General features: G+C 48.6%; 1 protein-coding gene across 10 annotated transcripts; it reads left to right on the top strand.

Moving 5' to 3' along the window:
• The first annotated feature begins 205 nt into the window (after nt 1-205).
• Nucleotides 206-18,067, top strand: LOC120639658. 10 transcript variants are annotated; one of them, XM_039915520.1, is made up of 10 exons: nt 206-672; nt 2,621-2,798; nt 2,906-3,004; nt 3,116-3,193; nt 14,514-14,639; nt 14,741-14,839; nt 14,921-15,067; nt 16,103-16,211; nt 16,595-16,642; nt 17,116-18,067. In XM_039915520.1, exons 1-10 carry the CDS (start codon nt 221-223, stop codon nt 17,604-17,606), a joined length of 1,827 nt encoding a protein of 608 aa, XP_039771454.1. In that variant the 5' UTR covers nt 206-220; the 3' UTR covers nt 17,607-18,067. The 10 variants fall into 10 exon arrangements, with proteins under 10 accessions (XP_039771454.1, XP_039771451.1, XP_039771450.1 ...); XM_039915517.1 differs by having other exon boundaries at nt 2,906-3,031; XM_039915516.1 differs by having other exon boundaries at nt 2,621-2,831.
• The last annotated feature ends 198 nt before the right edge of the window (nt 18,068-18,265 follow it).

Genomic DNA, 18,265 nt, shown 5'->3' with positions numbered 1-18,265 from the left:
GGAAAAACGTGCGATTAGACGAGGGGAATTAGCTCGAGGCCGGACGACGAAGCTACAGGCGCGCGATCAGTTGGGTGAGGCACAGACGAAACAAAACGTCACCTTTAATCTCTTTTTAGTACTAGTATAAAGATAGAGAAGTAGGGACAAGGTATAAGTACTTGTTGGAGATTGTTAGAGACGGCATGAACCGAGCTTTCACCGTCCGACCCTGACAAAGATGGCCCCTCTGTCCCTCACGGCCGATCCTCACAGATCAATCACGCGGCTAGCCTACCGGTGCTCCTCTGAGGGCCCGAGCTCCAGCAGAGTGGGCCCCAGGCCCCCAGTTCCCAATTCCCATCGTCCAAGGGCCCACGGCGCACTCTCCACTCCACTCCCCTCGGCGGTCGGCGCTCTGTCCACCCCAGTGAAGGCCGCGGCGTCACGGTCGCGGCCGATCCTCCCGCCGCCGGCTGGCCTGCGAGCCAGGGCCCCCTCCTGTGCATGTCATCCGGGATCCGCCGCTCGTTCCATGGTTTCGACTCGCCGCTCAGCACGGAGGGGCGGCAACGGCCCACTCGCGGCCGACGGAGCGCCATCCGAGCTCGCCCCCGACGCCCCTCCGCCGCCCTCCGTTCGCCGCCGGCAGTCGCGCGATGCTTCGCCTCCAGGGTGGCCCGGCCGAGCTAGGTTCGTCTCCGCCTATGACTCACTGCTCACCTTTTGCTGTCCTCGATGCTCTCTCTTCCTGCACTTCCACGGTAGCCCATGAAACTCCATGTATCCTCGACTTGGTGCCTCGAATAGGATGCGCGAGCGCCTCAACTTGGCGTTGTAGTGGCGTGATGGTTGCAATTGGGGCCTTTGGTGGCTCGAGCGATTCCGCTGTCCAACAAAATTTTGCTGGGATTACATTTAGATTGGATAATGATGGGTTGGGGTTAAATGAGATGGGTTGATTGTTCCATGTCTCAATTTTCGGATTGTTCGTGTCCCATTTGATTGTATGGCGGGTGCAACTGCTGGATAACAGCAACCCTTCCTGTGGACATCCTTGAATGCATTGAGTTGATTTGTGGCCATGACCAGTTGACCACACCCTTCAGCTCCGGGAGAGGAAGTTTGTGCTTTTCCTGCCTCTCTGCTTGACTGCTTTCTGTATATGGGCATTATATATTAGTGGGTAAAGTTCCATGTTTTTGATTAGCTGTTGCAATTTGCCTTCCATTACAGGTATGCTTGATTTGGTCATAGCTTCCCTTTCTAGAATAAACTTTGCTCAAAGAGGTAAATAAAAGCAGTATGGCTCGGAAAGATTGATTGAATTAGGGTATGAGGTACAGGTTACATATATAGGCAAGGATGGCCTAGGGTTTATAGAAGGAAAAAGTCCACATTAGCCCCCTAAACTCTACCTAAAGTCTAAAATTCAACCCTGATTTTTGAAACCGGCCAACTAACACCCCCGATCTCCCAAAACCAGACATGCACGCCCCCTGAGCTTACCAGGCTGGTTTTGGATCTGCTGGTATCCACGTTGGCAAGGAGAGCCCCCTAAAACAAATCCAACCTGCCCATTTCTCTCTCCGACGGTGGAAGTCATCAAGTCATTCTACAATTTTCTCAACTCAAGTTTTTTTTCTCGAAAGCGCAAGAGAGCTGCGCATCAATATATTAAGAAGAAAAAGGGGGTAGAGAACCCCAAGGTGTTACAGATATCAGGGCCTGTAACCCACCCTTTTAACAACTGGAGAGCTACCTAACTTTTGCTTTTAAACTGAAACTAGACCTGAACCCAAGACCACACACTTATGTGGCTGCAGGTGCTTGGGCAAGGAGGAAAGAAATTCCTCGAGCCCCAGCAAAGGACCAATGCATCAGCTCCTCATTTATGTGTGAAGCGATGGTGGATAAACTAGGAACGGCTCCATCAAAGACATAGCGATTCCGATGGTTCCACAAAGTCCAAGCTCCTAAGATAACAATGGAATTTAAGCCCTTCTTTACTTGACCTGAAACCCTCGTGTTTATGTTTTCCCACCCTTCTTCAAATGACGGCTCCCCAACCTGGGGTGCAAGGTCCTGTAAGCCAAAACCTTGCAAGATAATGAACCAGACTTGTCGGGAAAAAACGCATGACACTAGCAAGTGGTCAAGTGTCTCATCTGATTGATCACATAGTGGACAGGCGACCGGGTGTGGGAGGCCTTTTCTTGTGAGGCGATCAGCCGTCCAGCATTTCTTATGTGCCACTATCCACATAAAAATTTTGCATTTGCTTGGTGCCCAACTTTTCCAAATTCGTTCCCATGGACTGAAATGAGTGGATCCAATGAAAAGAGCTTTATAAGCTGATTTTGTAGAGTACTGACCAGTAGCAGAGAACTGCCAAATATGCGTGTATTCTATATCCGGCTGTAACTCCACATTTTCGAGGAGCTCCCAGAGCAGTAAGTACTCTATCAAAACATTTTCTCAATTCAAGTGGTTAAGTACAATTTGGATTTCTAGGTGGTGTTTGCTGCAAATTACCAGTGATATTTGACGAATTTGTTGTGTTAAATTTAGTTCTTGCTTGGTAACATTCATGTGGCGGTCTAATTTTAAACCCTGCCATGATTTTCTGGTTCCACAATAGGGAGAAAGCCAGCTTTGTTATCTCTAACGATGACAAACTGAAGCAGCCTGTGGGGGCAGATAAACAGGACAGGCAAGGGAGGGACATTGTGGTGGTCGAGGAACCAGATGAGATGGATGAAGATTCGAGGTCACTGGAGGAGCCACCAGGCTGGCTTCCTGATGGTTGGATCATGGAGGTTTGCCGTGATGATGACAGCTCCATCTACCGTGTATGCACTCTTGCAAGCATATCTTTGGGTTTAATAGGTGTGAAAATTTATTACTTCCTGGTTGTTTTATGCAGCACTACACTTCCCCAGTGTCCGGATACACATTCACATCAAAGATGGAGACAATAGAATATCTTTTCTCAGGGATGGAAGAACGTATGCTGGAGTCACAGGAAAGAATTGAGGACAATGAGCTTCATGTTAGTCAATTGTTCTGTAGTCATGCCATGTTTTATGCCGCTGTTGAATTAACTGATATGTGCTCGCCTGATTTTTGCATGCAGGGTTCTCATACATGGCTTCCAGGTGGGTGGTTAATTGAGGTCAGAGCTGGTGGGAAGAAAATGGATAAAATGTACAAGGTAGGAGATATTGTTCCACATTGACATGGTTCTATGCCAGTTACTGCACACTTTCTTTATGTCCATATGTTGTGGGAGTCTAGTGCAACTATACATAGGGGCCGTTTGGGAGGACCTCTCCCAAAATGGTTCACTGGTGAAACAAAAGCTGGTGAATCCGAAAAATATGACTTCACCCGGCTTCTAGTTCAGTTTTGCCTCGTTTTGTGCAAAACGATAGAAGCCAGAGCCAGAATAAGCCCTCTAAAATGGACCCTAAAGTGGAGATTGAAAGTACCAGAGAGTTCTCCAATAAGATACCAACAAGATGCCCCCATTTAAGAGTGAGTAGAAACCTAAAATGGCATTATGACAAGGGTGTTGATATGGGCTGCAGTGGCATGTTTGATCAAGAGGGTGATGGAGCCTGATTGCTTGGATGGTGGCATCAGATCATCCTCCAATTTTACAGGATAGAAGTGGACGATACATATCATGGAGGGTGAGGTGAGTGATGTTATGGCTGGGTGGAGAGGGTTCGCCGTCGGCAGGCGTAGGAGGCCCAAGTCTACGTAAGTAACTGGCCGACGCTGTTCACCTCGTCGCCCTGGAGCTATGGTGGCAGGGAGAGGGAGAGGGAGAGATCAATTCATTGCTTAAACCTTGAGAAGTACAACGACCAGGTTTATATAGGCACCAATTGTTTCCCTGAGCAACTAACCATCACGTACTTTTTGCTCACGATCTATCCAAGCTAACAAACCGAGAGAACCACCTCAACGTTAACGAACCTAAACTGAACTGGATGTATGATGGCGTTGGCGCTACCGTACCCTTCGCGTCATTCTCGGCGCTGCCCCCTGTGTTCCTCTTGGCGCGCCTAGTGTAGTGCTTCCCCCCACATGACATATACCCCTCGATGAGCACCTCGTCCGCGAGCTGAAAAGAAGGGTAGTGCTGGATGAAAGTCTCGACGTCTTCCCAGCTTGCTGCTGATGGAGGCTCTCCCGCCCAGCGAACCAACACTTGACGAATGCCACAAGCGAGACGAGTTCGCACCGCACGCTCCAGCGCCGGCAGTGCCGCTCCTTGATGCATCGGTGGCAAGGGCGCCAGGTCGGCTGGCGACGTGCCCACAAATTTCTTCAGGAGGCCCACATGGAAGATATTGCGAATGCTCGTGCCGTCCGTCAAGGCCAAATGTGCGGCGACCGGATTGACCAACGCCATGAATCGTAAGGCCCACGATCTTGTAAGGCCCATAGTAGCGTGGCTTCAGCTTACCCGCCGTCGTCGTAGGCAATGATAGGGGAGTGCGATGGCGTACCCGTAGCCATAACCACTCTCCCACGTCATAGCCGACGCTCCTATGCTTCTTATGTAGTTCCACTAAGCCACCGCCTAGGCTTGCTCCAACCTGTAACAGACGTCCCCTAGTAGCTCGTCCCAGTCTACCATGGCATTGGCGACCGCCTGGACCTGACACTCCCCCGGTTCGTAGGAACGCAGGGATGGTGGTTTGCGGCCATAGACGACGCGGAACGGCATCTCCTTCAATGACACCTGGTAAGCCGTGTTGTAGACATACTCAGCCCATGGAAGCCACCTCAGCCACTGGCGCGGCCTGTCCTCAGTGAAGCAGTGCAGATACATGGCAATCACATTGTTGGCGGCCTCGGACTGGCCGTCGGATTGCCGTGGACATGTGAAGTTTGGAGCCCAACACCGGATCCCGATTTGAGACGATCGACTATGGTATTATGTTTAGGCACACCATCTTAGCGACGAATGCCTTGGCCACCGTCTCGTCCGCGTACGGATGCGCTAGAGGTATAAAGTGGGCGTACTTGGAGAATTGATCCACCACCGTCAAGATGACCGTCTTCCTGCCGACTCATGGCATGCCCTCGATGAAGTCCATGGCGAAGTCTCCGGGAGGTAGTTGTAGTGTTAGTGGTGAGTGCCTTCGGGAGGGCCGGACACTACAATAGTCTCGGGAAGCGCTATCTTGGAAGGCGGTCGAATATTCAGTAACGCTCAAATGCCATCGGATCGACGGCGGGATTTCATTAATTTCTCATTCAATGTCCCATCAACTACAATGGGGTTGGTATTTATAGGGGCGATTCACCTACCCCTAGCTAATTGCACTTTACCCTTTTCCAATGGCTAGTTCCTAAACACACCCCCAGGGGCACACGGTAATTTCCCGTCGGTGCTCCGTTTACAATTCAGCATCTTTTCGATCCTCTATAGCTCGGTGAATGCCCGCGAGAATGCCTTCGACCCAGACCGGGTGTCGCCGTCACGCACCGCCCTTCCTCGCGCAGTCCGTTCCTTCTATTTTCACCTGTCTTCAGGGAGGCTTTGGGTCGCAGGCCTTCGCTCGTCAACCGCAGACCAACGCCGTCTTCGTCATGAGCCTCCGCCCGCTTGTCAGTGGGTTCGAGCCCCCGCCGGTCTTCGGTCGGCCTTCTGTGATGATCCGATGGTGGCGTTCCCCAACAGTAGCCCCTCGGGGCCGACGGCTCTTCCGCTGGGAGGCCGAGGCTCCGAACCTTTCCGCGAGCCCCGTGGAAGCGAAGCGCCGCCCTTTGGATCCGTTCTCTGTGTTTGCCTTTGTGAGAAGGGGTTCGGAGTTTACCTGCACGTTCCGAACCAAAGGCGTGGAAAAGAACTGTAGCAGGTGCATTAGTCGAATAAGCGCTCGTGGTTGGACAAAAACCCATTTAGCCCTTGCCTGGAGCGCCGCCGTCGGCCTGAGGGGCGAAATCGTCATTGGGTTGTATATAAGCTTTGGGCTGCGAGTCCCCCCGCCCCCCAAGCCCCCGCTTCTCCTTGCTTCCGAGGGTTGAGTTCTTTGAGGCTGAGGCGATGGCTCAGAAAGGGGAGCGCCCAAAACTAAGCACGGTTTTGGGGCCAGCCGAATGTCCGAAGCCATGTTGAGCAGCATGGTTAAGCGGGGGGTTTCTCTCCCAAGGTTCTTACCGTCCCGCAAAGAAGGATGCGATCACCCCACAACCCCGTCATAATGAAGTCGTGGTATTCCGGGGCTTCGATTTCCCGTCGACCCTGTCATGGTGGAGATCCTTCGCCTGTACGAGATGTTTTTTCATCAGCTCACGCCGAACGCAATGCTGCGGCTCAGCCTCTACTTTTGGCTAGCGAAGACCTGTCGGATCGTGCCAGGCCAAGGAAGCCGTGGAGGGCACGTACTTACCTTGGTCGCGGCCAATCTAGCATCGCCTGTACTTTGGAGCAGTCCATGGCGACGCAGTTCGCCGAGATAACATGCCCCAAATAGGCCACCTCAGACTCCGCAAAGGCACATTTGGATCTCTTGACGAACAGGTGTAGCAGGGCGAGGATAGTGCAGACGTGGCGCAGGTGCTCGGCCCAGGAGTCGCTGTAGATGAGGATGTCGTTGAAGAAAATAAGGACAAAGCGACGCAGGAACGGGCGCAACACCTCATTCATGAGAGTCTGGAACATCGGCGGCGCATTGGACAACCCGATTGGCATGACCAAGAACTCGTAGAGGCCCTCATGCATGCGGAACGCGGTCTTGTGGATGTCCTCCAGGTGCATGAGCACCTAGTGATACCCAAAGCGGAGGTCGAGCTTGGTGAAGTACCGAGCGCCATGTAGTTCATCGAGCAGCTCGCCCACCACTGGAATAGAAACGTGTCCTTTACCATCCGGGCGTTGAGGGTGCGGTAGTCCACGCAGAATCGCCACGAGCCATCTGCCTTGCGGACTAGCAGCACCGGGGAGGAGAACGCCGACGAGCTGCGACGGATGGAGGATGAGACCCTATTCAACCATAGCCAGGCACTGGCGCTCGAGCTCATCCTTCTGCAAGGCCGGGTAGTGGTATGGTCTGACAGCGATCTGTGCGGTCCCGGGTAGGAGGTGGATGCGGTGGTTGCGAGTGCACTGGGCGGAAAGCCATGCTGCTCGGGGAAGATAGCGGCGAACGTGGCGAGGAGCTCCTCTAGAAGCTCATGGCCCATGTAGGAGTGCAGGCGCAGGTTCGCCGGACCTGACACGCCCCGCTATTGGACGCGATGATCACCTCGGCAGAAGGACATCGTGAGGTGCGAAATCCCACAAGATTGGCCCCAACGTTGTGAGCCATTGCGAGCCGAGGACCAAGTCCTAGCCAGCCAGGGGGAGCGCGAAGAAGTCCCCCACAAACTGCTCATCGTCGATGGTAAATGGCGTGTGCCAGACCACGCCCATGCACGGACCATCATGTGGCTGTGGAGGTGGTACTAGAAGTTGGTGCGCGCTGCCGCTTCCTTTGATATGAAATTATGCATGGAGCCTAGGGGTGGTAATGGGCTATGGCACTAATGGTCTCTTTACAGTCCAACACGGCCTTTAAATTTTTTAGCTCAAAATTGTATATGATTAGAGCCTGAACCTTTTGAGGCCTAGCCCTTAGATTCTCGGCCAAATTGTAAGGCCTTTTACCACCCCTAGTGGAGCCTGAGTTGAGGAGGGCGCGGAGTGTGGCGCTGCCCCCGATGGCATTCAGTTCCTATTTTTCTTCTTTCACACAAGCATTGTTTTCTTCTGATCCTGCTTAGGCTCCTCTATGCTTAACGCAGCAACCCCTTGAATCAAGTATAAAAAAGAGGCCTTAGAAAAATGGTGATTTTTATGGGTAGAAAAATCTAGGACATGGTTATTGAAACGAATTGAAATAAGCTAAGCTAGCCATAGTCGATAACTTCGTATAATAACCAAAAGTGTGGATCAAGTACAATGTATTATTTGCTAACTCAGCGTTCTATGCGCCACTAGTGCAGCCTTTTAGAACGATATAGCTAAATGCAAGCATCTTGCTTGAAACAAGCAAAACATCATAAGAGCCCAAGCTAATCTTGGGAAATATTTACTTAGTAGTGGAGCTTCAGTTGAAAATAATACAGAAGATCCGCAAAAAAAAAAATAATACAGAAGCACACGATTACAGTAATCAGAGCACAACCATGGATACGACATTGTTTGAAAGTGCTATATGGCCATTTCCAGCAGAACTAATTTTTTTTTGTAGATCAGACAAGGGCCACGACTCCAAATTGAAGCACCATAACCACTACCAATGCAAATGGTGACCTTGGTTATTTAGGAGACAAACACTTCAATAGGTGCATAGTTCATTTTTTGCTTTTTCTTAATAGGTAACTAACAGAGGGAATTTATTGTATTACATTTCCAAGTTGAAAGGTCAAACATGAGCTCACAAAAAATTCATTGAGTACAGGTTTTTATGTGAAGCTATTACTAGTACTATGATTGGAAGATCTCTTAGCTACTTTTGTAATTTGTAAATTGAAAAGGACAGCATAGATGCGACTATGATCATAGAGCATGCAGGTTGATGTTGCAGCTTATTTTTTAAGAAAAGAAACTTATGAAGCTGGATTTGACTCACACTCCATTCTTCCAAAAGCTTTCTTGCAGCCCTCACATCTGCAACTTATGGAGCATCCCACACCGCCCTTGATGAAGAGTAAAAATAAGACAGATACAAAGGGGCCAAAAAGAAAAAAAGTACTAAATCATGGTAGGAACTAGAACCTGAAAACATTCACAGTATTTTTTTTAGACACGATGACTTCTTGCAATTGCACCCTCTTTTATGACAAGCAGAAGCTGGAGTTTTGTTGTTGAAGTCCTACAACATTGAAGGTGATGATATTAGAAAAAGAGAAGGGAAGTAACTAACTGCAATAAAGGTCGTGGCTCTTATCCCTAATTCCAGGCCAGGCTCAGATGTGTGAATTACTTTAGGAGCAAATGCTGATGGATTGCGAGATTCAATCTGCTGTTGAGTAGATAGAACTGTTTCCATATGACTCGTTATTTAGACAGCCTTGGCATGTACGAGGTTCAGAACAATATACTCCAGCCGCAAAACACTCACAGTAACTACACGAGCATTACGCAAAAAACAATTAGCATGATAAATAATAAAGAATAAAGATGATAATCTATCATAGTGTGATTTGTTGGGAATAGAACAAGGGTCTCTTCAAAAGAGGAAAAGCATTACAACCAGTTCAGAACAGGGAAAATTCATTGAAGAGAAGTGAAACCAGATAAAATATCAGTTTTTTTTCTAGAACACGCAGGAGAGCTGCGTGTCTTTGTATTAAGAGAGAAAGAATAGTCCAAATACAAATATGCACTCCAAACCTTGGACTAGAGTAAGGAGTGTACGAATTACAAAAGAATTACTTTACGGAAAAGACCAAGGCAGGACCAGACCAACAAAACCACCCAACTCTCTACCCCTGGATCACTCCCAACTCTTTTGCCCCGGCGAACTGCCAAGCGCTTGATTCATCCTTAAAAGCTGTACTACGACCGAGTTGAGCCAGAACGTCGCGGCCAGGGTGACCAAGACGGCGGTGCCAGGTGGTGGAAGACGGCGTCGCGGCAAAAGCGGCAGACGAAGAAGAAGGCGAAAGCGGTGCAGCGGAAGACGGAAGGCGAAGGGTGTAAAGGGGCCCCGTGCTGTCACACCGGAGGAGCGGACGCAGGGAGGCCGAATCCTTTACAGTGAGGCCAGAAGAGTCAAATTCGATGGAACAAGAATTGTCAGTTGTAAACTGACGAATGGAAAGAAGGTTACGAACCATCCGAGGAGTAACAAAGACATTGGGAAGACGAAAATGACCAGGAGCAGAACCCACGGCGGTGACAGGAAGGCAAGACCCATCACCAACCATGATGGAAGGACAAGAGGGGTGTGGGGGTCGAACAGAAGAGAGGATACTGGCATCTGGGGTGGTGTGGAAGGAGGCACCCGAGTCGGCGATACACTCGGTGCTGACCGGCGGCGTCAGCCCCATGGCGCTGAAGGACTGCGCCAGTGCGGCCGGGTCCCACCCCCCAGGCCAGGTCGGCTGCTGGCTGGGGGGCATACCGAACGTAGGCCACGCGGGCGTGGGCACGCGCGCCATGGCCAGCGCGGCCGTCGCGGGCGCAGGCAGGGGCGGCACAGCAGGTGCGTGCAGGGGCGCGGGCACCGCGGACGTCGCGGGCGCGGGCGCGTGCACGGGAAGTCTGGCAGCAGGGGCGGCGCCAGGGGCCCCGGGGAAGGCGGATCCGGCGGCCGGGGCGGCGGCAGCGCCCTGGGGCAGCCACGCGCCGGGGGGCGGCGGCCTGCGCGGCGGCGAGGGATGCAGCGGCCCACGCGGGGTCCCTGGGCGCGACGGCCTGCGCGGCGTGCGCCCGTGCGGCTTGGACGAGCTTGGCCTCGAGGTCCCGCAGTATCTCCTGCGCACGCTCGTAGGCCTTGAGGTGCGAGTCGGCGCCGCGCAGGTCGTCGACCGCGGCGGGGCGCACCTGCTTGCGCACGTGCCTGTCGGCGGCGGCGGCCAGGGCGGACTGAGCAGGGGCCGGCAGCGGCGCGGTGGGGCGGGGGTGCGGCTGGGCGATGGCGGCCTGGAGCCACGCGCGCTGCGCAGCAGCTGCACCAGTGGCAGCCGTGCCCGCACCAGCCGCAGCAGCAGGGGCCGCGGGGGCTGCAGGGGCGGCGGCTGCGGCTGGGCCGCACCAGGGTGGGGGCGTGGATGGCCGAAGCGGCGCCCTGGCGCTGGGATCCGCGGTGGAGGCGCTGGATCCCAAACCGGCGGTCACGGGGGCGTGGCTGGCGACGGGAGAGGTCGACCCGAAGGGACGTGCGCGCGCAGGTCCCCGTCGCCACCGACGGCGCGGCGTCAGCTTCCGCCGCAGCAGGGCCCATCGAAGTTGTCTCGGGCGCCCTGACGCCGGATCCCGTGGCGGGGTCACCGGATCCCGCCCTGGCTGCGCTAGCTGCTGCCGTGGAGGAGCCCGCCATCGCCGGCGGCTCGGGGAGAGCACCGGCGGCGCAACTCGAGCCCGCGGGCGCAGCTGCATGCAGGCAAGCGCCCAGAGCAGGGATCCTTGCAGGGGAGCTCCCAGAGGAGCTGCCGCCGGGAAGGGAAGAGGGGGAAGGGAAGGAGGAGAGGGGAGGGAGGTGCAGCGCCGGCGGCCGGCCGGCCATGGCGGCGGCGGTGGCTGCTGCAGAGAAGAGGAGACGGAGAGACTAGTCTGATACCATGTAGGAGAGAATAATGGCTTGTATTCCTCCAAACCCTAGAAGGGTGGGATATATAGATCCTATACATGGGCCTCTAGATGGGCCTCTGTACATGGGCTCACATATACACCAACATCAAGTTCAACCCAAGGTGGCCAAAACGCTGAAAGCAGCGAGGCTGATCTCAAGACTATTTTGTGGTCTCATGTTGAGATTCTACATAGGGGTGATGCCGCAGGAGGAAATGTCAAGTGGAATTGCAAATTTTGCTCACAGGTTTCAACTAGTAGCTACTCCAGAGTCAAAGCACACTTGTTGAAAATCAGTAACCAGGGGATAGGTTCTTGTAGACGTGTGACAGAACCTATACTTGCTCAACTGAAAGATGAAGTGGACAAAGCTGCTGCAGAACTGGAAAGGAGAAAACCATAGAAGGTTTCTTTTCCACACTCTGCTAGTGTTTCTTCATCCACCTCTCTACAAGAGAAAAGAAAGCATAAGGGGCCTCTGTGACCACTTGAGAAAGCTTGGGCTTTGGACATTCGCAACCAGTTGGATGCTACAATTGCAAGAATGTATTATTTTGCAGGCTTGTCTTTCAATGTTGCAAGAAACCCATACTATCAAGAATCATATACCTTTGCTGCAAACCATAGCATTTCAGGCTATGTTCCTCCTGGATACAATAAGTTGAGGACCACACTCTTCTTCAGAAAGAAAGGGCTCACATCAAGACCATACTGGAAAGGACCAAGAGCACATTGTCTGAAAAGGGTGTGACAATTTGTTCAGATGGATGATCACATGCACAAAGAAGACCTCTCATCAATTTCCTTGCAATTTCTGAGGGTGGCCCTATGTTTCTGCAAGCTGTCAATGCTGAAGGAGAGGTAAAATCAAAGGAATACATTGCTGAAAAGCTTATTGCTGTTATTGAAAAAGTGGGCTCAAGAAATGTTGTCCAGGTAATCACCAACAATGCATCCAATTGCAAAGGTGCTCAATTGATTGTTCAGCAGAAATATGATCATATATTCTGGACTCCTTGTGTTGTCCACACTCTCAATCTTGCTCTGAAGAGTATTTGTTCTCCTAAAACACCACGGACAGAAGATGAAGTTATCTTTCAGGAGTGTCACTGGATTAGTGAAGTGGCTGGGGATGCTAATCATATCAAGAACTATGTCATGAATCATGGAATGAGGTTGTCTATGTTCAATGAGTTCAGTAAACTAAAGCTGCTTGCGATTGCAGATACCAGATTTGCTTCAGTTGCGGTGCAACTGAAGAGGTTTTGTATGGTCAAGAGAGCTCTTGAACAGATGGTGATTAGTGAGAAGTGGGACAGCTACAAGGATGGTCCAGACAGTGGAACAAGCTCTTGAACAGATGGTGATTAGTGAGAAGTGGGACAGCTACAAGGATGGTCCAGACAGTGGAACAACATCATTTGTAAGGGAGAAAGTGCTCAGTTCAGTGTGGTGGCAGAAGGTGAAGTACATTGTTGGTTTCACTGAACCAATCTATGAAATGGTGCGAGTAGCGGGCACAGACACACCATGTCTCCATCTTATTTATCAGATGTGGGATTCTATGATTGAGAAGGTGAAAAAAACTATATATCAGCATGAAGAGGAGGAAAGTGAAGAGTCCACTTTTTACAATGTTGTTCACAGCATACTGGTTAACCATTGGGCTAAAGGCAACACTCCACTTCATTGCTTGGCTCATTCACTCAATCCAAGGTATTACAGTGAGCAGTGGATCAACGGAGGTGTTGGTCATGTTCGTCTGCGCAAAGATGCTGAGATATCATAAATAAGAATGGCCTGCTTCAAGAAGTTATTCCCTGCAGCTGAAAATCTGAAGAGAGTCAAGGAAGAGTATACTAAATTTTCCACTTGCACAGGCAAATTCAATGACTATGATTCGATCTATGATAGATGGATCCTTGATCCCTTGAATTGGTGGGTGAACTATGGTCAGTCTACTCCCTTGCTGCAGGGCTTGGCTATCAAATTTGTTAATCAGCTTGCCTCTTCTTCATGCTGTGAAAGGTACTGGAGCGCCTACAACTTTATCCACAACATGAAAAGGAAGCAGTTAGCTCCTGAGCGAGCAGAGGATTTGGTTTTTGTCCATAACAATCTAAGGTTGATGTCGAGAAGGATACAGTGCTACAAAAGTGGTGCAACAAGAATGTTGGATGTGGGAGGTGATGGCTTCTAATCGTCGTGTCCGACATGTATCCTTGCCTGAGTAGTTGGGGAAGTCGAGCTTGCCGGATCTCGGATACGATCCCCGTGCTAACCGCCCGCAGGCCATCAGGGTCTGGTGGCATGGGTTGGCGCAGCTCTAGGCGCTGGATGGTCTTGACCGTTCTGCTCGAATTTGTCCACAAGGGAGGTCTCTGAGGCCTTGAGATCCTTCAGTCCATTGGTGAGCGCATCGAGCGTGGCCGTGAGCTTGTCGTTGCATGACATGGCGGATACCGCAGCAGCAGGAATGCCTGATCCTGATACCAAGGTGTTATGGCTGGGTGGAGAGGGTTCATCGTCAGCAGGCATAGGAGGCCCAAGGCTACGTAGGTTATAGCTGTGACCGATAACTCTCCGAGGCTGTTCACCTCGTCGCCCTGGAGGGAGAGGGAGAGGGAGAGGGAGAGGGAGAGGGAGAGGGAGGGTGAGCGAGCGAGGGAGGGGGAGGGGGAGGTAGGGACACTGACCTGGTTTATGTAGGCACCAGTCGTTTCCGTGAGCAACTAACCATCTCCTATTTTTGCTCACGAGCTATCCAAGCTAACAATCCGAGAGAATCACCTCAACGCTAACGAACCTAAACCAAACTGGATGTACGACGCCGTCGGCGCTGCTGCGCCCTTCGCGTCGTTCATGACGCCGGCCCCGTGTTCCTCTTGGCGCACCTGGTGTATTGCTTCCCCACATGACAAGTGAGGCCATGCTGCGTCATGTATGGAATGAAAGAAGAAAGTCTGAGGCAAAAAAAGAAGGAAGGAGTTGGCTATTTGGTTTCTCCATGCTTTTTAACGCAACCGTAAACCTCAATGTCAAACAATATTGTTCCATTATGTGTCTTGGAGACTGAGTCAGAGGAGGAATTTCCCATTATATGGTGGATATGTTAATACATTAAAGGAATGTAATGTTACACAGAAAAAATACCATATGGGGGACTAATTTTATAAGACTCATAGAAGAGATATGGGCACATGACATTTTTCTAAACCTATGTCTTTTGCAGTTCTATTTTCACCCGCCTAGTGGTATGCGATTCTTGTCAAAAGGAGAAGTGTTGCGCTATGTTAATGAGGGGAAGATTTCTGCATGTGATATGGATCTGCTGTGTGACACAAGCACTGATGATAATGTATGACTCTTGCTGGCATTATTCCTTTATTCTAACTCTAGGAGTTTGTAATTTGCTTCCGAACTAACCAAATGAAATGATGATAATTTGCTTATTTATAGATACTTGCACTTGTGGAATTCAGTCCAGATGGTCTACCAGATGGATGGGTGAAAGAAACGATATTTAGAAAGTGCAATGATGGAATAAGAAAAGACCCGGTACATTAGAGTAGAGCATTTAACTAATTTTATTTTGAATTTTAGCCCCAACTTGATAAGATTTCTCATTTGATTATGCAGTATTACACCGATCCTATTAGTCATCGTGTATTTCGTACGCTTAAGTCTGTATTGAGCTACCTTGGCACTGGAGAAATATCTAAGCATGCCTATTTACCAAGGAGAAATGTCATTGACATGTATTCATTTGACAAGTGTGCAGATCTGGTAATTGCTTTTTTTGGCATTGCATTTGTCCTTGTTAGATTATGTAATTATCTTTCGGAGATCTTTAATATTAGAAAAATAAACGCCTTTGGTTTTTGGCAGTTTTGTTTCATATGCTTAGGCACTGTAGAGAAATAGATAATGTTTACTAGGTTCATAAAATTGATTTCAATTAACTAGGCCCTACAGTGCTTTTGATATACTTAAAAGAACATATGCTAGTGTTTCCTTTTCTACTTTTCAAAAAGCTGCGAATGGGCCTCTAGCTGAGTTGGTTAGATGACTCTAGTAGCGCTCCTTAGGTCCTGGGTTCGACTCTTCATGGGAGCGAATTTCAAGTTGTGGTTAAAAAAAAATTCCCTCGTCTGTTCAATGCCAAAGGACAGGTCTAAGGCCCGGCCCAGGTCATTGGTCGTCTCACACAGGCTACGGTGCCATTGTGTAAGTGTGGGATAGGGGTTCAGGAGTTTTCTCAACCTGTGTGTCCCTTAGCAAATACCCGGGGGCTGTCTTACTCCTCTGCAGGTCTCAGTTTTTTTTCTTCCTCCAAAAACCTCATAGCTTTCCTAAATCTACAACTTACATTAACAAAATAGGTCAGTAATGAGAGTTGACATTTTCATGACCGAATAGAATATAAATATATTGATTCTTTTTTAGTACCTGTGCTCTTTGTCATATTATATTCCATATGCTGTTTCTCATCTGATCTGCGTACTAGCTACATTCAAATGGTTTACCCAGTCTGTTAAGAAAGGCTAGCTTCGTTTGATTCAAGATCGCATAACTATACTTGCTTGTCGAAGACAAATAGTAAGGTTTAATATCATCAACTTATTCTCCCTACAATCTAGGACATGCTCTTTGTTATGGTAGTGCAATCGAGTGAGACCTTTAGTTGAAAAAGGTATCCTGTAAGATATATTTATCATGTTCATCTAGAACTAGTTAGTACAATAGCATGAAGTTTCCAAGATATGATGTTCAACTCTCTTTTCTTATAATATTTGATACAAGTTTTTCTTGGACCATCAGCCTCAAAGTATGCTGAAAAGACTAAAAGCAGAAGGACAAACAAAGCACAAATCGAGGAGAGCACTGGTTTTGAACAAGGAATTACCTAATGACCAGACTTCAAATCACTGTAAGTTCTGGTTATATGATATTTTACAAGGATCTTGCAGGTATAGGGTATGTGTTTGTTTCAAGTACAACAATCATGTTACTTCCTGTCGAACAAATTTTTCATATATAAAAGTCACAATAACTGTACATATTTCAAATCACTGTAAGTTGTGGTTATATGGTATTTTGCAATTCAAGTACAACAATTATATTACATCCTGTCAAACAAATTTTTCATATATAAAAAGGGCATACCCAGTGTGAAAGCTCCCGGACAAGGTGGATCTGTGAAAGGGATAATTTATCATATATAAAAGTCATAACAACTGTAAATCGAACATTTGGTATGAGCATCATTAAACTAAATATTAATGCTGATACTTGGTTTGTGGTATGCTCCAGCTCTATACAGGATAATGAGGTGGTTACATTGCTTGGGATGCAGTACTGGTAAATAACTACCAACCATTAATAAAAAGGAGAGTGTTCTCTAGTAAAGGGAACTAGGCAAGATGGCTAGGGATCGACTCTAGTAGTGGAAGAGAGATAAAGTAGGGGAAAATTCTTTGTTATTTATATATTTTCCCTGATAACTTCCTTGCACTCAGCTGTTCTTGTGGCACTCACGAATGAGGACTAGCTAGAGGTTGTGGCACTTTGGTTTAAGAAGCATGATATACTAGCACGCCTCATTTCGAGGTCCTTCCAAAGGGATACATATCTTTTTCATATATGTGGTATATACACAAACTGAAAATTTTGGAGCACTGAAGTACGCTTTGCATGCTATAGGTGGCTAGTATGATTTCAAAGGTTCTATGTAAAAGAATGGTTCCGAGTTACATTTTTCCTAGCGTGCAATTTAATTGTATTTTGTTTTACTGCTCCATACCGTGTAATTATTTCCATCTGTCATGTTGTAGCTGAAGGTGGGTTAACTCCAAAGTCTGATCCCAAAGGAAATAAGTTTGGCAATGAGAAAGGTACAAGCACACATGAAATTGGTTCAGAGACTACCATACGACGAAGAGGGAGGCCAAAGAAAATCTTGAAGCAAACGAATGAAAGTATTTCAGACCGTGACAGGAGACATAATGAGACAAAGCACAATGAGGTGAAAGAGGAAGTGGATATTGGTGTTGAGGAAGGCATGCCGAATGGGAAGACTAAAGAGCATACTGAGATGTTGGAGTGCACTACAGTAATCCAGGAATTGGAAAATAATAGCAGCATAGCAGAAAGGAACTTGTCGAGAAGGAAGGGAGACGAATCAGATTTGGTGGCTTGCCCCGGTTTGGAGAGCCAAGAGAATGGCAGATTGACTAAAGCTGGTGAGAAGGCAACATGCACCTCAGTTTACAAATTTTACAAGAGGAGATGTAGCAACCAGATGCTTGGTTCGAATAAAGGATAAATTAGATCAAGTTGCCTGGTGAGTTTGGATCTAGTCTCCAAAAGATCAACCAGCTGATAGTTGGTCCGAGAAAATATCCGAAATTGCCAACAACTGAACGCATATATCAAAAACAATCAACTAGGGCCTTATTCTGGGGACAAAATTTCAACCAAAGTTGATCTATGTGTCCAGCTTTTCCTCATTTCCTTTCATTATCGGGGGTGTGAAGCAAAAATAAATGAAATAATCCATTTGATTCTTTGTATCTGGGAACTGATTACTGCATAAAGCAAGCAGGATGTAAGAATTGATAGCAGGGACATCGAGGAATTTATTAAATGTAAGAAAGTTCCTTTTGCCTTGAGACAGGCGCGTTTGTGGATCTGTCCATAGAGACTTTAACTTGTGTACCCTTATGTAAAGTCTCTTGACCTCCATACATCTAAACAAAGGCTCGCACATGTATGCCTTGCCGTCAAGTTTTGTTTACCCGTATGTCCTTCCGTCCATCGTCCATATCCGATTCAGAGTATCTAATATTCGTAATCGATCTGTATCCGAATGCTTAAAAATTATATTTTTATGATGCCAACATCTATTACAATTTTATCCGACAAAAATTAACACTATCTGTATCTGACTCCGTATTCGAACACAAATATAAAAATAAATACAAT

This window comes from Panicum virgatum, chromosome 7K (assembly GCF_016808335.1).
Source record: "Panicum virgatum strain AP13 chromosome 7K, P.virgatum_v5, whole genome shotgun sequence".
Classification (NCBI taxonomy): Eukaryota; Viridiplantae; Streptophyta; class Magnoliopsida; order Poales; family Poaceae; genus Panicum; species Panicum virgatum.
Note: the sequence above shows the minus strand (reverse complement) of the source record. Positions and strands in the feature narration are given on the sequence as shown.

Bases quoted from the DNA above. Each gene is read 5' to 3' on its own strand.
- LOC120639658 (XM_039915515.1), top strand. From the start codon at position 221: ATGGCCCCTCTGTCCCTCACGGCCGATCCTCACAGATCAATCACGCGG. The intron at 3,194-14,513 runs GTAGGAGATATT...TGTCTTTTGCAG, and splicing joins AAATGGATAAAATGTACAAG to TTCTATTTTCACCCGCCTAG. The intron at 14,640-14,740 runs GTATGACTCTTG...GCTTATTTATAG, and splicing joins ACACAAGCACTGATGATAAT to ATACTTGCACTTGTGGAATT.